The sequence below is a fragment of the Cebidichthys violaceus genome, unplaced genomic scaffold, assembly GCF_023349555.1.
Source record: "Cebidichthys violaceus isolate CVI_PGR_0920_01 unplaced genomic scaffold, fCebVio1.0.p SCAF_2, whole genome shotgun sequence".
NCBI classification, from domain to species: Eukaryota; Metazoa; Chordata; class Actinopteri; order Perciformes; family Stichaeidae; genus Cebidichthys; species Cebidichthys violaceus.
Window position 1 is genome coordinate 23670475 of NW_027176372.1, and position 20154 is coordinate 23690628.

The following is a 20154-nucleotide window of genomic DNA, read 5'->3' on the forward strand; positions in this document are numbered from 1 at the left end:
ACATCATGCTGCCAAGAAGCACATAAAGATTTTAATCAGACAGTTAAATACTAATAATCAGTTTCATTATTTACTTATTTTAAATAACGGTATATTTAAATGAGTTAATAATGTTCCTATCGTGACTATTTTTATTATTATTTGTATTATTATTATTATCATCAGTATTATGTATTACAACATTTTATTTAAACTAATCAATCTTTTTTTTCCTCTTCTTCTTATTTAAACATAAATAAGCACACGTTTATTGGGTTGTACAGAAGATATTGTTAGTACTTTTAGTCATAAAAGGATTTACGTATTTAAATTAGGTACCTACAAAATAAATGTCTATCATTTTCACAGACTTTGGATTGATAGATAAATCAATCTAATTAATGTAGATTTTGTTTGTGAATACATGACTGTTTACCTGTAAATTTGGCTTTATGGAAATTAATTTCAACCAAAAAAAGCGAAGTAACGTATTTATTATCTGCTCGGATGTAGTCGATAATTCCAAGTAGTAGAAATTTTCAAAATAAGATAAAATGTTCATCAAAATAATAATAAAAGTTTCTCATAGTTATCACCAGAGCGTTACTATTAATGTTGATATGTTTCCTTATTAAGACAACAGATTAAAATCTATACATTATAATAACAAACTGTTGAATCTACCTCGTGACGTTCACCGTCGTGACGTCGTTTGTTTTTTACCCACAATGCCGTGACGTTTGCACAGAGCGACGCCGCGGCCAAAAGTAAAGATGGCGGACGCGTCGGGGACCGAGCTGTCAGAGGAGAAAGAGGCTGAAATTGAGCTGAAGAAACGGCAGAAACGACCGTGGGACGATCTGCACAAGTCCGCTAAAATCGGTCTGACTGCGGAACTGCCGGAAACGCTGGGATTTTACGACATTAGCGCTGTCAGGAGGGAGCAACGTGAGCAGCCAGCAGGTAAACCTACGGACGTCACCGACGTTACTGATAAACACGACTTGTTTTTAGCTCGCTGACTGTTCGCGTTACTGCTGCAGTGTCTTCGTCAATGTGATATTATAACGACGACAGTTAGTAATGCCTGAAGTTAGTTTGCATGTCTGCGTAAAGTTCAGTGGGCAGTAAATGTTATGTAATGTTGATAAGACACAACACTATCTGATCACGGTGTTCACTAAAGACGCCGCACAGGTGTTACGACCAATTCTGTCACCCGTCGGATCATGTGACCTGATGGACGTCAGCTGCCTCTGCAAACGAGGGTCATATTTTATAGATATATTTAGGACTGAAACAGTTTATAGACTGAACTTAATCAACACCTATTTATTTATTTTAGTTTTATAATAATTTTATATTTGTTGCATTTATTTTTTTTATTTTTATTTTATAATAATTTTATATTTGGTGCATTTATTTTTAAATTTTATAATAATTTTATATTTATTGCATTTATTTTTTTATTTTATAATAATTTTATATTTCTTGCATTTATTTTTTATTTTATAATAATGTTATATTTGTTGCATTTATTTTTAATTTTAAAATAATTTTATATTTGTTGCAGTTATTTCTTAAGCACACAGGTGCTGGTTCCAGCCTCTCCAAAGTGAGATACCCCTCACAGTGTTACTGCATCTCTTCTGTGTTGTCTGTTTCTCTCCTACTGTATTTGTAATCCAGACGTGTGTTTGTGGAGCTAAATGAACCTTTTTAAAATGTGAAACTTCAACTTTAACGGCAAAGCTGTGGCTTGTTGAGACAACAATGCACTGTCGGCTCAGTCAGAGCTCAAGAGACAATGAATCATCTTTGTGTTCAGCTGAGGAAGCGTCACACGTCTGACGGGACTTCACAGGTTCAAGTCGAGTGGAAGTGATTTCAACACAGTGTGGTGGGCATTTAGGATGAAGCTAAGACAATAAATCAGCCAAAAAAAGTTCCTTTTTCACTGTATTTTAGTTTTTTTGCATTTATGAAGCTAGTTTACAACAAGAGATGCCACTTAGTTTTCATGTTAAGAGTCTCTCATCTTTCTTTTAAGAGTTTTTAATACATTAAATCATCTTTTGAAGTGACTATCAGTGAGCTCACTTCCTCTCAGAGTCACGTTAGCCGTGACTAAACCTACTGTTTGATCCGTTATGAAGATGTTTTCACGCCGCATTGAATCAAACGGTGAGCTGAGAATGTCCCTAAGCCTCCAGAGGACCTCCCTCCTCTGTCCCCGTGTGACGGTGGAAGCGTCGGGGTGCTCTCATTGTGCCGGTGGCTGTGGTTGTGATTGTTTGCAGACAATGGTGCCTCGTGGTTATTAACACCCGGCCGCTCTGATGTTGTTCCAGATCCGTCGTTGACCCGCTTCATCAGCGCAGAGCTCACCAGAGGCTACTTCCTGGAGCACAATGAGGCGAAGTACACCGAGCGCAGGGAGCGAGTGTACACCTGCATGCGCATTCCCAAGGAGCTGGAGAAGGTACTTCATCGACACAAGCATGTTCACGATGAAGGTCCTCTTTCTCTTCTTTCGCCTCCGTCTGTCTGCTGCCTTCTCAGTCCGCTTACACGAGTCCTGAAGCTCACAACCCCGACCCGTTCTGCTGTTGAACTCCGTTATGAGATTAACTATGGTATAACCAGCTCACTTTCTCCTTTTGATATCAGTCTAAATACTCATCAGTCATTAGAACTTTGTGCTTTTATGAGCAGTCGGTCAGATAACGTTTGCAATCTAAAATCTTCACTTTAGAATCTATACAAAGTGATTTTATTTGATTTTTTTACAAATAGTGAAGAGTCTTAGTTTCAATCTCAACAACACACACAAACACCTTTTTATTTGTTTTATAATGTTGTAGAAATGATTGATTTAATCGGATATAAAACCATGTTGTTTGTGTTGCTCTTCTCGTGAGCCACCAGGCAGCAGCACTGAAACATAAACGTGTTATTAATCTACACCGTGTGGTTCCTCCTCTAATGTGTGACTTAGTACTAGTAGTAATAGTTAACAGAAGACTGACCCAGGTTATGAATTACAACTCTGCGTTTAAACCACACACGTTACGATTGATGTCTCTTGTTTGTTGCTGTGGAGTTGAGTAGAAGCTCTTCTCTGCAGAACTACACAGAACAAGTGAGCCCACACCGACCTCTCACTGCCGTCGATCTCCCCTGTTTTTTTTTTGGGGGGGGGGGGGGGGGGGGGGGGGGTGAGGAATGTGTGTAAACATTAAGGAGCTCTGAGACTTCACTGTGTTGAGCGGACTGACCCCACGAGTCACAGAATCCTCCAGTGAGAGTCAGAACTCTCCCGCGTGCTTCTGACCAAAACGTAAGAAGAGTGAGAAGACGACAGCTGGGTTTAAATGGACTTCTTGTTAAAATGACTCGGCCATGACTGTTTGTATGTGTGGAGCTGTGAAGGTATGTGTCTGCGTCAGTCTAACCTTTTTAATTTCACATGTGCTGGTTATTCGTATTTGTGAAGTGATCATCAAGCTCTTCTCCAGATGATTCTCCTGTGTTTCCCCCGTTGTCTCGTTTCATTCACTTATCACGTGTCTGCAGGCGGCACGGCGTCTCCGCTCCTTGTTTGACTCGGACGTTGTCTAAACCGCGTGTCGTCGGTTCTTTGACTCCCGACTCGTTTCTGTGTGACTCCTCCAGCTGATGACGTTTGGCTTCTTCCTGTGTGCGGACGCCTTCCTGTACGTCTTCACGCTGCTGCCGCTCAGGGTGCTGCTGGCCGTGCTCCGCCTCCTCACGCTGCCGTGCTGTGGCTTCAGGTGAGACTCGTTACCACAGAAAAACAAGTCCTGATGCATGCATATACCGAGAGAGACGCTCGACACAAACCTGCAGACAGAGATAAAGACACCTCGGGTATAAGTCTGCACACAGCAGCATTCAGAGGTGTGGGCTTCACAACTACGGCTCAGCTTCTGATTGGAACAAAATCATTTATTTAGTTGTTTTTTTTGGAGCTCTGGGTTCTGGCTCTGCACACACTGCGATGTCACAAAACTGGTTTCCCTTTAACTGATGAGCCTCACCTTGTGTTCAGAGTTCAGAGTGGCTCCACTGTGACCTTTGACCTGTGAATGCCATGTCGGTTTGAGAGAGGAAGTGTCAGTTGTTGCCATTTAATGAAAGTGTTCAATAGAAGATATTCGTGATGATTAATTGTGCAGTCCTGCTATACGTATAAAGGGAGCTGAATCATAAAGGGAGATAGACATGTTAAAGGTGTGTTAGCAGGATTTGTCTTAAAGTAACGAAACATTTACAGTCCTTCATGTTTCTTGATTTTAAACAGTCTCCAAATCTTCCAAAAGAAAAATCTGAGTGAGAAATGTTAGTTGTTCCTCTCTTAGGAGACGCTCATGTTTAACCATCGGTTGATACTTTTAACAGCAAACGTCCACATTCTGCTCAGTTATAAGATATGAAAGCATAATACTGCTGATCCACCGCAGTGATCTGTCACCAGCTCACGCCTTTTTAGTTTGTGTATTTCCCTAAAAACTGGCAACACGTCCTTAAAGACAAAGGTTTTCCTGTTGCTCAGCTGTGTAGGTCTGTGTGGTTCCTGGTCTCTCTCATGGATCACGTGTCTCTCTGTCTACATGGACTGTAGACTTTACTCTGCAGGTCTGGACATATATCTGTATATCTGAATGTGTTTAAGGTGTTTTCTACAGAAGATCCTCTGCTGAATAGATACAACAGTACAATTCTGAGGTTATACCTAATAGTTCTTTTTGCTTCTGAAATAAGCCGTTCTGCATAAATACTTCTGGTACTTTAAGTATATTTTAATGCTGAAACTTTTGCACTTTTACTTGAATGCAGAATATATTTGAACTGTAGTATTTCTACGGTATTGATCTGAATACTGTGCAGTAAACATACTCCGACCCCCCCGATGGACACTACCTGTCTTCCCGCCCGTCTCACCCTCTGTCCCCCCCCCCCCCCTGCAGAGCACGCACATGCCCGTACTGCAGAAGAAGCAGGTACGCTCCCTACAGCCGGTCAGGGCTTCATAAATGTCTCCACTGTCCTGAGCCGTCCTCCACGTCCATTCACCCGTCTCTCTTCTTCACCTCCATCTCGTGCCTGTCCACGTACAGCTTGGCACCGTGTTCCCATTTTCCGAGCCCAGAGCGGCCATGTTGGTTCCTCACGAGTCCGGGTTGTTGTTGTTGTTGTTTTTGAAGGTTTGCTGAGCGTGCATGTTTATTCCCATCACCGTGTGGCTTCTCAGTGATACAGCAGCTGCACATGCTTACGCCGGAGGGCTGCTCACTGTACAGCAGCTCGGGGCTCGTTTGTCTTTAGGTCGGTTGTTGTTAAGGAAGAGGACTCTCCTGCATAGACCCCCCCACCCCCCTGCTGCTCTGCAGGCAGCAGGTTCGCTCCCTCTTCCTCTCCTGAGTCCTAATGCTTATTAGTCTAATGCGCTATGAATGGCACACAGCGGTGGCTACTTGGAATGCAGCACATATCTGAGTACACACACACACACACACACACACACACACACACACACACACACACACACTAGTCGTGTGTGTTTTATGGAGATGGTGCTTGTAGAGTAGAGATGGTGAGAAGTGCTTCGTGGGCTCCAGCAGCTTAGCCTCCGGGGAGCCGTGTGTGTGTGTGTGTGTGTGTGTGTGTGTGTGTGTGTGTGTGTGTGTGTGTGTGTGTGTGTGTGTGTGTGTGTGTGTGTGTGTGTGTGTGTGTGTGTGTGTGTGTGTGTGTCGCACATGATGCATCATCAGCGCCGTCACCAGCTGACTACAGAGCCTCCACGTGTGTTTAGAGAGTAGTGTTGTTAATGCGTTACTCCATTGACGATGGTCGACAGAAACCGGCGACTTGTGATGAACGAGTAACTGGCTCCAACTCTTACATTTGAGGGTTTGCTGCTTTTCTGTTTCACGTGGTGGTAAATTAAATCTCTTTGTGTAGATTAATAGAAATAATTCTTGCAGCCCTTTTAAGTATCTTTTGTGTCTCAATACTTCTATTTCTCACGTCGCTCTTCTGCGACAGCACACTTTGTCCTGAACTCATTTATTGTACATTGAACACTGATTCCTAACACCAGGAGGGTAAAAGCTACCTTCATTAATGGACAATGTGTCGGAGCTCTACAGATGGAGCCACTGGATGGAGCTGTAGCTTCAGGAAAACAAACCACCAGAAACCTGAAGCATGGTGGAGACGCCTCCTGATATCCGTTTGAACCGTTTAATCTGAATCATGTCCTTTAGCTCTGTGTGAAGATAGTAGAGAAATCAAGTGTTAATAGCTTTTATATAGGTTCACCTCATCACTGTAATGAGTTCAGTGCATCTATTCATATCTATTCATTGGTTATGAAGGCAAACAATACCCAGATGTTCATCTCATCCTGTTGTCTTCACAGCTGCACACAATTCAGAAGACACTTGATTTAAGCTCATCTACACTTCATCTACCCCCAAAAACACTCCGGCCGTCCTCTGATCTCGCTCAGCTCCTGAAATAGCTCCACGGCCTCCGGGCCCCGAGACGTCATTTTAGTTTCCTCTCTCGCTTGTTTAAAGAAGTGTAGGGAGGAGGAGGAGGAGGAGGAGGAGGAGGAGGAGGAGGAGGAGGAGGAGGAGGAGGAGGAGCCCCGTTGTTGTGATGCAAGACTAATCAACAGCCACTGAAGTTAATGAAGGTAATGATGGCTGTTAGAGTAGCTCACCGTTGTCTTGTGCTCTAGTGATTTAGTCTTAGTCTGTGTGGTTTATAGGGAGTTAATGGAGACTTGTTTTCTGTAGGACGAGCAGCTTCAGCTTGTGCAACAGCGAGAGAGACGGTTGTAGTCTGTGTGGTAGAATAAACAGCCAGTAACCACGGTGTTACAGTGGATATTAAAGTCGGTGAGCGGATGAAGCGTCTTCCTCTCGCAGCAGCTGGTTGTGGACGTATCGTCCAAGTCGCACAGCTGACGTGTGGAATACGCAGGATGTCTCGGAGCTAAGCTCCCTCTCCGGCTCTCGCCGGTTATCCCTGTCACAGTAAAGACTCAATGACCGGTCCTATGGATCTGTCAGCCCTCCTCTTAACACGCTGCCACCGCTACTAATTATGAAAGCTGCACATGTTTTCACCGCGTCGTTACCCGTTCATAAGACGCGCTTTGCTGTTCTTGCACTCTGTGACGGCTTAGCCTGTGTGTTTCCTTTCATTTATTCTGTCCACCAAACACCTCTTTGAACATTTCTGTCCACGATGTAGAGAGCGTGCACCATGTAGGCTTATATACACGTATATACTGATATATATATATACTGTGTGTGTGTATATATATATATATATAAATATATACATATGATATGTATTCAGACCTGCGGCCCTTTGCTGCTCGTCATCTCGTCTCTCTTTACTGACGTTCTCCAGCTGCTCTTATAAAGGCAAACAAAACACAATTTTGGTTCACGAAATATGAATATTTCCATAAAGATAGATGATCAATGTTTGGTAGATAAGAACAACAAAGAATGAATCCTTATGAAACCAGACGCGCAGAACTGAAACACATGAAGCAGATAAATGTTATTAATGAGATAACGTTTCATATGAAGCAGATAGTAACTTTAATATTCTATATTGTGTCTTTTTATGTGTTGTCAGTTCCCTTTTTTATGCAGGAATATCTCATTTTGAACAGAAATGAATAATTCACCCCTCTGTGTTTTTTATTCATCATCTGTGTTCTGGCATGACGTGAACAGATCGTTCAGTAGTGCTGCAGTCGTGGTCGTACTTCACATATACACATTGTTCACTCAGGTAATATAAGGACCCAGTGGTGCATGTGTGCACACACACACACACACACGCACCACTTATATGGATATACTGCACTATCAGCATGCAGGTGTATGTGTGTGTGTGTGTGTTCAAGTACCTGAAGATGTTCTGAAAGGTGTTTCTATATTCAATGCAGATACCATGAGTTGATCTGTGTGTGTGTGTGTGTGTGTGTGTGTGTGTGTGTGTGTGTGTGTGTGTGTGTGTGTGTATGTGGGGTCAGCGGGTCTCGGCTGCTGCAGCCGGCGCAGGTGTGTGACGTGCTGAAGGGTCTGATCATGGTGCTGTGCTTCTCCATGATGCATTACGTGGATTACTCCATGATGTACCACCTGATCAGAGGACAGTCCGTCATCAAACTCTACATCATCTACAACATGCTGGAGGTACTGGATGCATGTTAAGTTGTGTGCATGCTGTACGTGCGTCTGACGTACATGTCAGACTGCACATTTGATGTCATTGGAACCCTGTTATTTTAGACATAATGTAATATCTGTTATGAACTGTGATAAAGCTCATCTCGATGGGACCTGTGACGGACTTCGGTGTAAAGGAAAGCGTTTGATTTCCTCTCATGTGGCTGAGAGGAAATGAACCCTCTGGTTGAAGTAGATGCCGTTCTTATGATTGAGTTTTCATCTTGTCCGTCTGTCCTCTGTAAGGTGGCCGACCGCCTCTTCTCCTCCTTCGGTCAGGACATCCTGGACGCTCTCTACTGGACGGCCACTGAGCCCAAAAATCGGAAAAGAGACAGTATAGGAGTCATTCCTCACTTCTTAATGGCCGTCTTCTACGTCTGTATCCTTCTTGTTGACGTCTATATTAATTACGTTTGACATACGACACTCAGAACTCAGAACTCAAGCTCATAATTAAGTTTTTGTGAGATCTGTGAGTTGTGAAAAAGATAAATGTAGACCGACAGACGTCTGTCCGATTTGAGACGGACAGACAAGAACTAAAAGACAGATATTGATATATATATTTCGGGCTGGTCAAAGGGACCTGAACTAGCTATGGTTCAGTGCAATATTGTGTTTTTGTATATATTGTTTTCTTGAGCTTGTTTCATCGATCTGTCTTTATTGATTAAAGTATGGATAAAAAGCCTCAGGTAAAGAGATAAACAAGTAATGCTTTAGTGTCGTTGGAAGGCGGTCCGTCTGACTGTTAACATTCATACTTTTAGTTTTAATTCAAACTCTTGGTGCTGAAATGCTTTTTAACCCGGTTGTTTTCCTGAGTGTCTTGTCCTCAGTCCTCCACGCCATCCTCATCATGGTCCAAGCCTCCACCCTCAACGTCGCCTTCAACTCACACAACAAGTCCCTGCTCACCATCATGATGTCCAACAACGTCAGTACGCACACACACACACACACACACACACACACACACACACACACACACTATAGCTCACAACAATCTGCCTGATGAGATTGTTCAAGCAGCTGCAAACGTTCCACATTCAACTTGAATGATTTGTATGCAGATGTATCCCAGATGAAACATTAATGCTACAGCTGCAACGTGATGGTTTGTTTCTTTGTTTGTTTGTTTGTTTGTTTGTGGATCCTGAATGCTGCTGACTGATTCCTTTCTTTGTTCTCCTGTCGTCTCCATCACAGTTTGTGGAGATTAAAGGAAGTGTGTTCAAGAAGTTTGAGAAGAACAACTTATTTCAAATGTCCAACAGTGGTAAGAGATCCAACGTCCTATCAGAACTCACACCTTTTAATTATTGAAAAGAGAAGAATGTACTCTTATTAGGTCAATACAGAGGTATTCAATGTATTCTTCCCTTTGTATTCTCAAAGGCTTCGTGTTTTGTCTTCATCTCAGTCAGTATTCTAATGACAGCAGAAGACAACAGGCCTTAATCACGGAGTCATTTCCTGTTTAAGCAGCTGAGCGTGGTCCTAACTAGCCTAGATGATGGCATGCTAAACGTCTACGTCTTTACATGATAGTAGATGAGTGTTTAAAGCACGCAGTGCTGTGAAGAGACTAAAGGCCTTAGTGTAGCCTTAATGTAACGGGGTCTTATTTCACAGTCGGGTCTAATTTAAAACCCTGACGTTGTGACGCCTCTGAACCAAGTTGTTCCAGAGTTCAGCGTTAATCACAGACGTGTTCATTCTATCCTGCAGATATCAAGGAACGGTTCACCAGCTACGTTCTCCTGCTCATCGTTTGTCTCAGGAACATGGAGCAGTTCTCATGGAACCCAGGTGATCAACTCTGCACTTTAATAGATTCATGTTATATTATAGTACATGTGACAGTGGCAGGTAGTCGTGACATCAGTGCATGTCATGGTAAACATTCAGAGAAATACGCTGAGCAGCTTCTTTACTAATGTTTTGGTTTTGGAGTGAGAGAGAGACAGAGAGAGAGAGGGATGAGAGAGAGATGAGGATGAGAGATGAGGATATGAGAGAGAGAGATGAGGATGAGAGAGAGAGAGATGAGGATGAGAGAGAGAGAGATGAGGATGAGAGACAGACAGAGAGAGAGAGAGAGAGATGAGGGTCAGAGACAGACAGAGAGAGGGATGAGGATATGAGAGCGAGAGAGAGAGAGAGAGAGAGGAGGATATGAAAGAGAGAGAGAGAGAGCAGAGGATGAGAGAGAGGAGGATATGAAAGAGAGGGATGAGAGAGAGAGAGGGATGAGGATATGAGAGGGAGAGAGGGATGAGAGAGAGGGATGAGAGCGGGGTGTTTCTGTGTGACAGCCGTCTGAAAACACTGGGCTCCTCTGTCACTCTCAGAGTCAGAACACACAGCGGATGACAGACGAGGCCCGTCAGCTGGAATCAAAACACACTGATGTGTTAATGCTGGCAGAGCTGCAGCCTTCTGTTGCTAAAGAGGCAGACAAATCACAAGTCGCCGTAATTGACTTATCTTCCACGGAGCAGTAGTGGTGCCGCCACTTCTTTGTTGACGATGTACAGAACCGCAGGAGCACCTGCTGAACAGCCAGATCCGTTTCACTCATTCAGTATTTAAGAAACAGTTTGGCAACTTGTAGTCAGATATTAGTTATGATCACAATGTGTCTGTCTGTGCTGCCATCATCCAGCGAAGGTTCACTCTCTCATAAACTGGATTAAATATTGTTTTTCATATAACGTGTGTCTCTGTCCTCAGACCACCTGTGGGTGTTGTTCCCCGATGTCTTCATGGTCGTCACCTCCGAAGTTGCCGTCGACATCATCAAACATGCGTTCATCACCAAATTCAACGACATCACTGCAGACGTAAGGCCTGTTCTTTCTGAACTAGTCTCACTGGTACCGTACCGTACCGCAGGTGTTCTGTTCCCTGATCTCCGTCTGTGGGGCCCGTCTCTCTCCCAGGTGTACAGTGAATACAGAGCCAGTCTGGCTTTTGATCTCGTCAGCAGTCGACAGAAGAACGTAAGCGACCGTCTCATTACACTCACACAAACAGCGCCGAGTCCACGCAGCTGATCGATGCCGTTGTGTCGAGTGCCGTAACGTGTGCTTGTCCGTCACTGTGTAGGCTTGTACGGACTACAGTGACTCGGTGGCCCGGAGGATGGGCTTCATCCCTCTGCCTTTGGCGGTTCTGGTAAGAAAAAGGCTGCTCTCTGTTGTTATTCAGACACTGAACACCAGAAGAGAGTCAGTCGTCGGCACGTACACCTCATCCAGAAGTCCCTGCAAACTTGTTCTAGCTGCCGTTTTATTTAGTAATGTCCACTCATGTCATTTGACAGCTTATCCGTGTGGTGATGACTTCGGTGAAGGTGCAGGGAGCTCTGTCCTACACGTGTGTGTTCCTCTGTTATCTGGGGTAAGTCTAAATGAAATCATCCTGTTTATTACACGATTTCATTGTGGATCCTCCTGCCCAGCATCCACCACTGAGGGAGCTTTTAAGCCTTATATTACTGTAGTTGTTATACTGAACTTGGCCTTTCCATTTTCCATACGCTGCATGTATTTTAACGTAAACATGTAGCTCAAAAGGAGATTTAAAGGTTGGTTGTTCATGCACATCCCTCTTCTTATTAAAGTTCAGGCTTAAACCATTGAGATGGAGGTCAAAGTCTCTCAACACTGGGATCATTTAGTCGTGAATCAGTTGGAGATGTAAGTGTTTTGTTTGACTGTAGTGTTTTAAATGTGCAAACAGACATGTGCTGTCATGCTTGCAGAGTCACACGAACACATGCAGGCATAAACACACACACACACACACACACACACACACACACACACACACACACACACACACACTCTGTTACATAAGTATTAACACGGTGCCCTCACGTTGTCCCCGTGCCGAGCCGCCGATTGCCCCGCTCACTCTCATTTGCCGGATCCCATCGAGCTCGTACCATCCAAGACTTTCCCTCGGGGTGAGGAATACAATGTTGTCATCTCCAGTGCCGTCTCTGCCCCCCCCCCCCCATGGTTTAAAAATAACTCTGGCTCCAACAGACTCAGCCGCGCTGACACGCTCTCGGTCAGAAACGCCCCGTCACGAGGGAGCGCTGGTCCACAGACCCAAATGTGTCGGAGGTTTGGGCCTCGTGGAACATCAACATCCTGGTGTCACAGAGGGATGTGAAGAGAGTGATTATAACCGACGCTCAGGACTGCACTGTAATATCTCAGCTTCATTTCTGCAGGAACGATGGAATAGACTACAAGGATCATCCTCATTATTTTATATGTTAATCTGTAGCAAATCTGCAGTTCATGTTGGTGCTGGTTAGAGAGACGCATGTGTAATTAAACTCACTTTGTTGGATGACTAAGAACAGCAACAACATTTTGACAAAGCCTCTCCGGCTCTGGTGAACCCTCCGTTCTGTCTGTTTGTGAAATGAAATAATTACAGATAACATTTCACTTCTATTGCTTCTGACTTCTAACTCTCCACCTGCAGGCTGGTGACACTCAAAGTGTTGAACAGCATCGTGCTGCTGGGGAAGTCCTGCGTTTACGTCAAGAGGGCCAACATGGAGGACAAACTGTTCGAGAGGCCCACCGCCGCTCCCTCGGCCACTGGGAAGACCCCCGGCAGAGCCGACCAGACCAGATGTCCCACACCTTCAGGTAGACCACGGACCGCTTCAACCAATGTCTCGTAAAACACCGACCCACCGCCGCCTTCAAATGAAATATTCATGTTCGGGGCCAAGGAAAGTTAAATCAATATGTGTGAACATGAGCTCCTCGCAGTACATCTCAACCCGACGTATTTATACTGACGTCTCACTGGAGACCACAGAGAGAGAATATCAGAGGTTCATTGGATAAGAAGACCACAGAGTGACCCAGTGAAAGAGGAGAGCGTAATCCCCTCGCATACTAATTCAAACAGCTCGATAACTCCGCCCCTCTCACTAATGACACCGTGTGGAACTATCAATACGATAAGTACACAATAAGTCCAGAACTAAGTACGTTTCTGTATATAAATATGTAATACTTTCCTCCTTGTTCTCATCGGTAGTCTAATGAAGATCCTGGAACGCTGCTTTCTACAAGATAATAAACTGAATAACTACATACGATGACATCATTAAATAAATTCTAGCTGTTGGACCTCAAGCCGTCTATTTAGAATACAGAAATGTTTTAACCAATATCCAAAGATACATTCTGTCACATTAGACGTTGAGGTTCTGTTGGGTTCAGAGAGCCTTTAGGAGGCCTCAGTGGAGCTAAAACATAACATGCATCCAGTGTAATTATTTAGAAATACACAAAAGCTTGTGATCGCAGAACATCGACTTGAAATATTTTCCAGATTTGGGGAAGTTGCATCCTGGTGGGTCTCAGGAATAGATATGTTGTAAATGAGGCGTCCTGGGATTTCATATTCCTCATGAATAATGTGATGCTGCTGTTCGCCTCCCACTCCATCGCTGATCTTTCCCGTCTCTCCACACTCTGACATCCTGTCTCTGATCAAACATCGTCTTCTGATGATCTTAAGAAACAAATACTCAGAGAAAACAAAGCAGCGTAGTTAGAAGGTAGTATTTTACATATTCCATCTGAATGTTTGTCCGCCTCAGAGAAGAACCGTGTTCATATCTACATTTTTAGGCATTCAGCTTTAACACTTTAACACTTTAACACTTGTATCCAGACAGATTCGGCAGCAGGTAGGAGCTCAGCGTCCAGCTTCAGGCGGCCAATAGAAACGCTCAGGTTGTGGTGATGCCGAAATTTACACTCGTGACCTTTTTAGTGGTGGATGAGTCTACCTGCCTATCAGGCTGAAACGTATTAGAAGAAGAGTTTAAATCAAAAACACCGAGAGGTTTAAATATAAATCGGCTATGTGACATTAGACTACAGCACTTCCATCAGGCCATGGAGTTCACTTTGTCTGGACCTGCAGTGCTTAGTCGTCAGTTCCCGGTTCTCCATGGTGAGGATGAGCAGCTCTTCTCTGTCTCGCTGCTGATGGTGAACTGAATATAAATGGCTTCGTTGGCTCAGACCTGTGAAGATGTCACCTGAGGCTTTAACAAATTGCCGTGGCGTGTTTTTATTTTTAACCATTTTCTGACGTCTTAAAGAGCAAAGATGATCAAGAATATAATGATATGCATTTTCATCAATAATGAAAGTCCCTGTTGGTTGTAGACTTTAGACACAGAGGTTTGCTGGAAGTCATTCTATATGACAAGACATCAACAAGTGCACAAAAACCTCATCCAAACGTGTGCTTATGAGTCTCCTCATTAACATTTCTGTAAATATCTTGACACACCGTTAAACCGTTCCTCCGGCACACATTTGAAGGTGCCGGTATCTCCCTGTCATCCGCAGCCAAATCCCCGCAGATCTCTCCCCCCCCCCCCCCCCCCCCGCGGCTCTGAGCCGGGAGCTTTAAACCGACAAAGATCCCGACGGTGCATCGTGTCACACGAGAACATCAAAGCCACTAGCGGCGCTAGTGTCTCCGGTGAATGTGGTTCCTCACAAAGCAGCTGCAGCTACCGGGCTTAAGGCGGCGAGCGCCGACATATAGCGTCTATATAGAGGGAGCATATTAATGCGACGTCTCCTTCTGCTTCCCACACAGTTGTTAGCTGCTGAGGATTTGAACCGGCTACCTCGCAGCACTCTCTCTCTCTCTCTCTCTCTCTCTCTCTCTCTCTCTCTCTCTCTCTCTCTCTCTCTCTCTCTCTCTCTCTCTCTCTCTCTCTCTTCACTAACATGAAGCTACCTCGCTCTGTGCCTCCAGCTTTACCTGCTGCTCCACTGGAGTCACGGCACAGTTCTGCTCATCTCCCCGTCTTCGTCTCAACAATGATCTGGATTCACAGAACATTAGATATGCCATCTGTCTATACTGCATGTTTTTGTCCAGAGGGCAGAGATGGGTAATGAGCGGTTTCACATCAGCCGTCTCAAAGCCCATATGGTCGTTAGCTTTTATTAAAGCTCACATATCTTCCAGAGAGGAAGCTGACAACTGCTCTTTCCTGCAGTACGTGACTGGAATACCATTTGTTCTAAAGCTTTTGTAACGTGCTCCCTGAAGGACTCCAACGAGTTTATTTAATCATGTAAATGACACAAAAGGGTGTAATTAAGAAAAGAAAGAACTTAGCAGCCTTTATGTCCAAGTCAGATGTCCCTGGGTACAAATAAAGTAGTCTTGAAACTAAATAACAAACATAGTTAAAATATAATCCAATCAAAAAAAGAACCTGCGTCTTCTGGTCTTTTCGCCGCTAAATGTTTGCTACGTTCACAAGCTAGCCGCTCACCTGTCTGTTGATTCACAGTAAAGTTATAGAGCAGAGATGTAAAAACAACGAGCTGAAAGATACTGAAAGGCTCCGTAGAGCAGAGAGAACGGCTCACTTCTGTGGTCTAACCCCTTCACATGCTGTCGTAGCGTTGTTGATGAGTAACCCAGGTTACACTTCGTTCATGAGTCCTCGACCGTTTGTTGACGGTAGTCCACAGCTGGGTGTCTCTGTGGACGGCCTTGTTTAAGTCTCTCTGACAGGATGAATTATTCTGTTTAATTCACTCTTTTTGCTCAAAGTTGACGAGGCTCTGCAGTGTTTTCTGTTCATACGATCAGGTGGAATATAGTGAAAAGAACAAAGTGTTCTTCTTCAAGGTCCGTGTCGGCGTTCTTCTCCGGCTGTGTTTCATTGTTCTGGCTCTGAGCAGTCAGGTGTTCATGTTACTGTCACTCAAACCAGGAAACCTCTGCTTCTTCTGTTATCTCTCAAAATGAACTCAGAGACATCTCTTCCTTTTCACTCTTTCACTTCTCATTTTGTTTTCAAAAGCCTTTCCTGTGGCTTTTTAAACCATATCCTCCCCTTTGCCTCATGTTTGATGTATTTCATTTAAGTAAACGCATCAGTTAAATACGTTGAAGGAAGAGTTCGAGATTTTCAAATATGCTTATCCTACTATACTATCACTCTTTTTTAACATACTATAGTATGACTTTTTCAACATACGATGTCGAAAAAAGTCATAGTATAGTATGTTAAAAAAAAAAGTCATAGTATAGTATGTTAAAAAAAAAAAAGTCATAGTATGTTGAAAAAGTCATATTATGTCATGAAAATGTCAAAATTAGTCACATTTTTCAAGTTCTTTTTCTTGATATTCACAACAAATGCAGAGAATCAGTTGTTTGCAATGAAAGATCTCAGGATCTCCCTCCAACAAAGCTCATTTGATTCATATGATAGAAGTAAAAATATATATAAAATACGTATCTGTGGTTAAACAGTAAGTGAATAAACTGAAGTGTAACAAGTGTGTGCATATACATAACACGTGATATATGTATAGACACATGGTAGTAGACAGAGGTGTCAATTCCTGTGTAAAGTACAACATGAAGGTGAAAGGATGGAGTCGTAGAGCTACAGGTTCATCAGTCTTTGTCCTGTTGGATGAAGCTTCTCCTCAGCCTGCTGTCTGCTGGAGAACAGCAGACGGACTCCTATGTTTTTGGGGTGATTAGCTAAGCACTAAATTCAATTTTTGGCCATTATTCCTTCCAGGTGAATCCAGGATGGAGCAGAACCCTGTCGCACCCTTCAGCCCACCACCCTCCTCCTCCTCCTCCTCCTCTGTGACCGCCCAGCCGACTCCCAGGACACACTTGATTCCCCCCCCGCCCACCGATCCCTCTCCGGCCGCTCCGGCCAGCCGTCCCCCGACTCCACCGCCTGAACAACCCGCACCTTCGCTCTCCAAAGAAGAAGAAGAAGAGAAGGAGGAGGAGCCGCAAGAAACCTCCGAACTGAAGCACAGGACTCCCAAAAAAGACCTGCTGGAGATCGACCGCTTCACCATCTGCGGCAACCGCATCGACTGACCGGCGGCAGCCGTCGACGTAGCGACCGACCACTCGGGACAGACCGAGGGTCGGAGGGCGGAGGGCTCTTCCAGCCGGCTTTGTCCTGGCCGACGGCAGCAGAAAGCAGAGTATTTATGCAGTAAGTTATTGTGAGCGTAGAGCATGCTGCTGATGTGGACGAGGAACAATAAACACTTCAGCAGAGAACGACTGTGGCAGCTCAGTCCTCAGGACGACCGGTCATGTGAGTGTGTGTGTGTGTGTGTGTGTGTGTGTGTGTGTGTGTGTGTGTGTGTGTGTGTGTGTGTGTGTGTGTGTGTGTGTGTGTGTGTGTGTGTGTGTGTGTGTGTGTGTGTGTGTGTGTGTGTGTGTGTGTGTGTGTGTGTGTGTGGAACAGCGTATGTGAGAGCACACAAGCACTTCCTGTCTGAGCGTCACTGGGACCAGACAGAGAGAAACTTCTCAGTTGGCTCAGCAGCCAGAAAGCGTACTTCCTCTTACGTTGGAGGTCTTTTTATTTCCTTCTTCACCTGATTTAAAAACGTGAAATATCTGCTGACGTATCACTTTTTTATTTCCTTTTGCAGCACAGCCTTTATAATCGGACATTGGGGTTACTGTTGGAAGGTGTGTAAACGGTTCCTTCAATAAGGGCCTTGAAGTCAGTGTTTCCCAACCTGAGGTTCCTGACCTGCACAGGGTCCGAGATAAACGTGGTGGGTCACAAGGTGATCGACAGGGGAAGCAGAAACAACACTTCTGCTTCTTAAAAGGATGTTTAGTCAGACTCCAACAGAAAAGAAAAGCAACAAAGGAGTTTTTATGAAAGTGGTCACAAACCGCACAAACAGAAAATGGTTCGTTTTAAAAAAGTTTGGTAAACGCAGCTCTGAGCGTTCACTCGCTGACAAAGCTACGTGGTAGTGAAGCGTCGTTCTTCTCAACATCATCGTTTGACTTTTACTTACAGTCTTTGGTTCACACAGCCGACGGACGGAGTCGTTTGCGGCGCTGCAGGAGTGTTCATGAAAGGAAGCCGTCGGTGCTCAACATTAACAGGAGCTGCCGGTGAAACGCTGCCGAGCGTCGACACTGAATCGGTTCAAATCGGTTCATTTAAAACCAGGAACGTTGGTTAATAAAATACATTCTCTTCTTGCTTAGGGGACGTCTTTCAAATCTCTTCACCCGCAGTAACAAATCATCTGAAATCATCATTACATCTCCTCCTCCAGGCAGCCGGAGTCGTCGTCTCAGAGAAATAGTTTCATTTCTTTCAGTCAACATGTTTGCACTGACGGACCGCTCGGTCTTAAATACGACGGGTCATGTTTCTCATTCGACTCTCAAGTAATGTTCCAATGTTTACATCTTAGAAAATAGAAGCAATATTTCCAAAACAAAAGGCCTTGTTTTGCTTGTTTGCTGTGACTGAAACATTTCTTTTATTGCAATAAAAATATCAAGAATCTATAAATACAATATGTCATCGATCAGATATATCTGCCGGCTTTCATCTGTACGTAATCGAGTGCAAAATCTATTATTCTTAACATATCAGGACAGCCAAATATGTAATGAGTTTCAGAACTCGATCTGATCCAAAGTAGGTGAAACCAATGAGCGACGTACGCTGTGCAGCACGGTATACTTTACAAATACATCACTAAAGTAAAATGAGTTCAATTTCCTTCACTTGTAAAGGAAACCACACGTATGATGCTGATGTGTGTTGAAGTGGAGCTTCATGCTCTACTTACAGGAGGACTTCTATGTAGTGTGAACACACCTACAGGTGTTTGACTCTGTTTTGGAGAACAAAGGTTGTCTAATGTTCCGTTGTAATAATGAAGATCGTTCTATTTTTGAAAGCTGACAGTTGTGATATGATATTTTACGCGAGTGACATCTGACTCTCCTCAGTCCTTCGTGTGGTTTTTTTGGGAAATGTCTCGTCTCCACCGGTCCGGAGCTCCGTCTAGTTGTGGTCTGTCTGAGTGTCTCGCTGGTCCCAGTCTGGAGATCGACCTGAACCTGAACCACAACTGGACCCGGCTGGGTTCACGGAGACGAGTCAGAAGTGTTCTTATGCAAGCTGGTCCGGCACACTGCCTGCTTTCCTTCAGTTTGGTTCCTTATTTAATTCCTACCTCGATTCTGTATGAAAACGCCCCTTTTTGGATGAATAAAAGTTTGTTTTTTACGCGTGTTGTTTTATTGGAACAATAATCAGTATGATTATCAGAAGATGTCAGTCTGTCCTCCTCGTCTGTTTCTCTATTTTGAGCCTCAGACTTCCTGCTGTTTGACTTCCTACAGATGTGAAACCACGACTTCAAGTGTCACTTCAGTGCAGCTCCTTTGGTTCTCGTCCCCAGACTCTGGGATCAGTCAGTTATGTGTCTGGATCCTCAACATGCAAGTTTCTGAAGCACAAGTCTGTAAAGCTCGAAGAACGGATACAAACTGAATTTTGACTTCTGATACAAAACTAAATTTGGAAGCTACTATATAGAAAACTGTTTTTTTTATTGTTATATATAAATAGTCTGATCTGCTTAGTCCGTCCCTTCTAGTGCACAAAATCATGTTTGCATGTGAAATGTTAGTTTTTGTGAACTGGTTAAAGCTCAGTTAAAGACAGAGTTGGGATTGTTTTGTCAGACTAAATGAATCTGAAGCGTACCGAATACACCGACAGCGTTAAAGCTTGCAGGAGCTTTTTTATTATTTTATTATTTTCTATCGCTGCCTGTAGGTCGATGACCTCACTTCTGTTGAGGACGAGCGTCACCGTATCTGCTGCTGGTTTGAGGTCAGGTAGAGTAAATCTGCAGCCGACGTTCTTAAGAGGGCTAATCTGCTCAGAAGTGAGACAACTGAGACGAGCCTCCTAACAGGACGACGGTGATGATGGTTAGTAGAAGAGGATGATATGATGGTTCATTCTGACGCAGATCTCACTTCA

At 44.0% G+C, this 20154-nt stretch overlaps 1 protein-coding gene across 2 annotated transcripts; it reads left to right on the top strand.

Moving 5' to 3' along the window:
* The first annotated feature begins 741 nt into the window (after positions 1–741).
* On the top strand, positions 742–19389 carry tapt1a (transmembrane anterior posterior transformation 1a). Of its 2 annotated transcripts, XM_068715227.1 has the most exons (15): positions 742–942; positions 2331–2461; positions 3655–3773; positions 4971–5003; positions 8066–8228; positions 8508–8643; positions 9104–9201; positions 9474–9543; positions 9996–10076; positions 11001–11110; positions 11210–11269; positions 11376–11444; positions 11593–11669; positions 12771–12940; positions 16888–19389. In XM_068715227.1, the coding sequence occupies exons 1-15, from the start codon at positions 753–755 to the stop codon at positions 17202–17204; spliced, it is 1824 nt and encodes a 607-aa protein (XP_068571328.1). In that variant the 5' UTR covers positions 742–752; the 3' UTR covers positions 17205–19389. The 2 variants fall into 2 exon arrangements, with proteins under 2 accessions (XP_068571328.1, XP_068571329.1); XM_068715228.1 differs by lacking the exon at positions 4971–5003.
* Positions 19390–20154: the final 765 nt, after the last annotated feature.

What these genes read in the sequence shown, in the direction of transcription:
- tapt1a (XM_068715227.1), top strand. Translation starts at nt 753, where the DNA reads ATGGCGGACGCGTCGGGGACCGAGCTGTCAGAGGAGAAAGAGGCTGAA. An exon ending in CTGCCGTGCTGTGGCTTCAG is followed by an intron (nt 3,774 to 4,970) that starts GTGAGACTCGTT and finishes CCCCCCCTGCAG; the next exon opens with AGCACGCACATGCCCGTACT. An exon ending in AATGGCCGTCTTCTACGTCT is followed by an intron (nt 8,644 to 9,103) that starts GTATCCTTCTTG and finishes TCTTGTCCTCAG; the next exon opens with TCCTCCACGCCATCCTCATC.